General features: G+C 37.7%; 1 protein-coding gene across 1 annotated transcript; it reads right to left on the reverse strand.

Moving 5' to 3' along the window:
- Window positions 1-1,343: 1,343 nt before the first annotated feature.
- GCSH (glycine cleavage system protein H (aminomethyl carrier)) lies at window positions 1,344-5,116 on the reverse strand (the record flags this gene model as incomplete). The annotated part of the gene is made up of 4 exons (XM_009872538.1): window positions 1,344-1,467; window positions 2,029-2,160; window positions 3,722-3,785; window positions 5,037-5,116. Coding segments are annotated over 4 exons (308 nt in total), but the record flags the coding sequence as incomplete, so codon positions are not given.
- Window positions 5,117-5,622: the final 506 nt, after the last annotated feature.

The following is a 5,622-nucleotide window of genomic DNA, read 5'->3' on the forward strand; positions in this document are numbered from 1 at the left end:
TTAAATACACAGCGGAGTCTCTCTTGACAGGGCTTTTATCTGTGACTTAGGCAGGGAAAATTAGCCCTTAGGATTTCAAAACCACACCACTTACTTCAACATCTCTTCAGATTGTTAAAGAAGCCCTATATTTTCATACGTTAGAATGGTTTCTGTATAACCTGCAGTGCATTTACGCCCTTTAGGAGGGCTGTGCTTTTGAAAGGAACTTCCAAAGAAATACGACTTTTGCCTTTGTCATCTTACTCCTACTTCCTCTTAGAATGACTTGCAGACACTTGGTTTTTGTTCCTGTTTTCTGCTTCCAATTGCCATTTCAAAATTGTGGAAAAAAAGTTTTAGACAAAACCTCTGCGGTACTATTACATTTCCTAAAGTGCAGGTCTGTACAACTCAATCTTACCCTTAAATGTCACATCAACTTGGAGTGCACATTTGTGGATTCATTAAATATTAAGTCTAATGGAATCAGCCGCTTCAGTTTACTCGTTTGCAAAGTTATAGTTTCATTCCTGTGATGTCGTTACAGCAGAGATCCAAACTCTGTGTGCCTACTTGATCTTAAAGACAGACACACGTGGATACATTATGTGTCAAACTATTCCTGGTCAACAATTTTCACCAGTAGCTACCCTTTCTGACAGCCCCACAATTGCTAGGCACAAGATGTAGAATTCCCAATTGCTTGTGACACAGGTAATGTTTGCTTAGACAAAAAGTACAGCCTGAACATTCCACTCTAGAACCTCGATAAGCTGTCAGTGCACAAGTTCTGCATCCTAAGCAAGCACACAAATCTGAAGAACCGTACATTCTGCCTCAGAGGCGGAACTATTTGATTACATAGTAAAATGAGGAAGGAAAACACAGGATTAATAAATTCTGTAAAGAAGTAAAAATCACACAAAGAGGTAGTTGACATGGCTTCTTTTTTGGCATCATCTTTACAATTATAATTAGGAAAGATATTAGGAAGTTAGAGAGACACTGTTTTTCAGTACCTTGGGAGCAACAGAAAAGTATTTCAGGGAAAGCTGTAGTCCAGGTTGAGAGAAGAGTCACGTGCCTGCTACAGAATTACCATATTAAGGCTGCTGTTACTAAATTTGATTGTCAAATGAATCTTGGGAATTACATACTTCAGCAAATAAACTTTCTTTCCCAGTATCCTGAAGTTACATAAATCAGAATAGGAAAAAAAAACAAACCGTGCAAGTATTCAGATGTCAAGCTTTTTTATCACTGAAATTATTTCTGGCCTTGTATATCCTAAGTGGTATTTTTTCAGGTTGTCAAAACTGGGTATTTTCTATTTCAGTGATTGATGACAAATTACACTGAAATATTTTATATGGATTTATTTCATCATTCCAGCTCAGTCCTCAATGGATTTTATGTACTTCTCATAGGCATCTTCACTCATCAGTTCATCAAGTTAAATTTCCACAGTCATCTTGATAAGCCAACCTGTAGTTAGGAAATTAAAAAGGAAAACAGTTGCTGATATCCTATAAGAAAAATTAGTGTTACTGCCTTACAAAAGCACTCCCAGTGGGTGTGCAAGCCCTGTAACAATGGCAGAATCATCAGGATTCTTGTGTGGGCAAAATGTTGTTTCAATACTTTTCTAAAAATGAACAAACAACCTGTTGTAAGAAATGGCATTTTGAGTCAGTCCAGTTGTCTAATTTAGAACTGTCTCTAGACACTGTCTAGAAAGAGTAAAAGAGCCCAAACTCTCAGTATCACGAGCCATTAAAAGACGAAAAGAGAAAAACGTGATCAAGAGAAACATTTAAATTCAGCCATGGTCTATGTCTGAAAAGAACACTTTGTGAAACAGCTGTCAGCAGAGACAAGACTACAGTAATACTTCCATGGTAAATTTTATTGGTCTTGAACTATATTCAATATATTTCATTTAAGCCTCCACACCATTAAACTAGAAGAACTAGGAATTGCAGAGTCATTTGTCATAGCAAGAATCTGAGTGGCATTCATTATTGAAAAATAAAAATGACATCTTACCATCTTGATAACAAGATTTATTGACAAGCCCTGGATTATCTGCAAGGGCAGCATTAATCTCAGTCACTTCTCCCGAGAGAGGAGAGTAGAGTTCACTAGCAGCTTTCACACTTTCCAAAGCTCCAAACTCATCTGAAACAGAGAATACGATAAAATGCTTTTAAAGAGGAAATGCAAAGTGCTTCATCTTTTTTAGTCGGACATTCTGGTGATGACCTAGCCACAGAAGAAGTGTCTTGGTCTTGAGCAAGGAAACCATCAAAGAGATTGAAGTTACCAACTTTATGACACTGACCAGCAGCATTAAATTTGATGTTTATGTTCCTGAATTAGTCTGGGTAACTTGCATAACGCTAGCTAGCTGGCTACTACAGAAGGGACAGAAACTTCTGTTTGGCGAATCCTTAGGCTAAAGCCCTACAGCATAGGACACGGGGACAGAAAGAACCACATCCAGCTCTGGCTGCAAGAGACCTCAATATATCTTTTATAACCAAATTATGTATAGCAAGGTTTAAATTGTAGATAAAATAGACACAGCCACAATTTCAGGAATCACAGCTTTTCTTCAGAAACACTATCAAGTGTTAGACTGGCACTCACTGGAAAACACACATTAGTATTCCGAAGCACCACACTGAAATCACCCGGCTGCTCTTCCCTTTTTCTATTTTGTAGGCAGTTATGGAAATGGTGCCTGGAGCAACATTAGTCCAAAGTAGCTCTAAGCCACAAACACACCAGACAGAGGCTGGAGGAACACGGAGCTGTCAGAAGAGTAGATAGGCATCAGCACAAGGAATCAGAGAACGTGTCCTGGCAAAGCCTGGAATGAGACTTAAGGCCAGAACGGGTAGAAAAGAGAAGAGCTAAATGGAAATGAAATTGCCTCAGAAAAAACAAAACTACAAAGTGGTTAATTAAAACTCTAAAGAGAAAGGCCTTTTGTGTAACATGAATGATTCAATGCAATGCGACAGATTTGGCCAAAACAGTTTGGTATGGACCTACTCCACAGGAGGGATGGCAGAAGAAGGCGCTGCTGCTTTACCTCACCAAAACCTACATTTTCTTTTTCTGCAATGGCTGAAGCTGATGACAATCTTTTCTTCATATATTAGTGAGACAGCTCTCCACATAGAGGAATAGGCTTTTCCTTTCTACCTGTTAATGCTCACTCTTCTTTAACGTGGAAAATTACATAACAAAATGATTAAGAGTGTAACGATTTGTACGTCACTAATGACCAAAAAAGCTATGATTCCAGTTGACACCCAAAAATTACTAAGTCTGTATGTTCATAGAAAAACTCGATATCACTTTGATGTTTCACATCATGCAACTCACGAAATGTTTAACTGCAGAATTACAAATAAGCAGCCTAAACACTAGCAAGTTCAAATCAAAGCTTAAGTATTTTTAACACAGCATAGATAAAATTATGAAAAGGTATTTCAAATACTTGATTTTTAAATAACTGCCTTAACAATTTAATAAGCAGGTATTTTTCTGCTACCATGCATGGTCTGAGAGTGTGAATCTGAAATTAAAGCTGTCTTTTACAGAAATACCTTAATTTTATTTTGTATCCCGGAGGTTTGTAATGGTAAAGGTCACTTCATAAAATACACCTTTGCAAAGGGAGAGTGGGATGAATAGAATTACTTCATTAAAAGTTAGAGCTGAAACTTACCATGTTTACTCAATTTTGTCCCAACTTCTGGAAGACTACAGTAAACAACATCTCCTAATGCTTCCTTAAAAGAAAAATAAAAGCATGAAAGCATACATTAAAGAAACTATACATGGGAGAGATCTGGTACAGTAGCTCTAGAATGTGTATAGAAGCAATCTCTTAATTTAGTTCTCATTCTTTTAGGACTGCACATTTTTCACATTTTCTTTTTAAATATATAACTTGAAAAAAACTATTTTGTTATCATCCCCCAGATGCCAAATTATTGCTTATCTATTAATGTGTTAATAACCCTGAGGCTGAGTTACAAGTTTATATACACATTTCTTCCGGCAAAATGAGAAGTAACATCTGCTGATCTTAGCATCAGCTAGAGTAACAACTGTTTTAAAGGACAAAGTTCCCAACAATTTGAGGGAATCTTTTTTTTTTTCTTTTTTACAAAACACAGAGGATTCACTTCCAGTGCAATTTGTAAGAAAACACAAAGATTCCTCTGCAGAGACAGGGACAACTGGAGAGCTGTTAGCACATGGTGTGTTGTTACTGACTTAATAAGGAGCCTTATCACTGTAACAATTGGCTCAAACGGACAAAAAACCTGCCTCTTCACTGGCAAACGTATCCTGTCTCACAAAAGCCTTAGGATCTTAGAGACCACTGGTGTATTTACAGCAAACCGAGATTACAGGAACTGGTGCTTCTCCTAAGAAGCATTAATTCCACTTCCCTGATAGCTTCTCACTTTAGCTTTTCTTAACTTTCACATACAGTGCATCTCTATCCTGAATGTGCCTGTGACTACTCCAAATCAACTACCTGCATGAGAACAAAACAAAGCCAAAAAAGATCCAAAGGAATTCCTATCCTACAGGAAAGAATATAGGCCTTGTTGTATTTCCACTCACAATTGTTCTTCAGCCAGGGGGATTGTATCATATTCATGTTCAAGGGAAGTTTGGCCTAAAAAGTGCATGATATCTTCTTCATGTAGCCACCAACTCCTCAGGCCTATCAGAACTCGTAATAATGAAGTGTTTAAATTCTGCTGACCCCTTTTTTTTTTTTTCAGTAAGTTCAGCTCTTTGTAGGCTCAATTGGAGGTGATTAAGAATTTATCAGAATGCTGAAGCAGCACTCATTTCACAAATAAAGTGACAGATCCAAGTCCAAAACCCACACTCATTGTATAGCATATGCAATTAGAACAATAAAAAACCCAAACAACCATGAACTGTCCAAAGAGCAAGGGCAAGAGCAGTTACGCGTAAATAAATATTGCAGGCTTGTGTAAGGGGGGAAGGATCAATACCTGTGCAAAATTGCTGATTCCTACTGTTCCAATGCCATTTTCAACTGATATCCACTCGTGCTTGTCTGTGAATTTGCGGGCTAAAAATGAAACAAACTTGGCATTTCAGAAATAAGTGACATGTTGCTCACTTAACGCATGTGCAGCCTTACACTGTGTGTTCTTTCGGGGATTTTTTGTTTGGTCTTTCTCTTTTTTTAACCGAGGTTAGCTTTGTTTTTCTTGGAAAATACTTTAAACAGCGCATACAACTTAAAGAAACATTTCATTCTGCTCAGTGACACAGTACAAGCTCCCTAGGTGTTCTGCTGGGAGCACTGCGAGTTCCTGGGCCATCCTCTAGAGACCGATGAAGTACAGAAGCAAAAGGAGTAGTCTTACCACAAGCAAAAGTATAAATCTAAAACACGTATGTACTTTACTCACTGTTACACATTTCTATGGTAGCACAGTGGCTTTTCAAATGTGTAATTTCTGACAACTGCTTTATTATTCCTGGAAGGCCAGCGTTAATGAATCATTAGAAACAGCGTCAGCGTTAACAGCATCTCACTCAAAGTCCTTAAATAGAGTCATCAGCTGAAGT

The sequence above is a fragment of the Apaloderma vittatum genome, unplaced genomic scaffold (genome assembly GCF_000703405.1).
Source record: "Apaloderma vittatum isolate BGI_N311 unplaced genomic scaffold, ASM70340v1 scaffold43520, whole genome shotgun sequence".
Taxonomy (NCBI): domain Eukaryota; kingdom Metazoa; phylum Chordata; class Aves; order Trogoniformes; family Trogonidae; genus Apaloderma; species Apaloderma vittatum.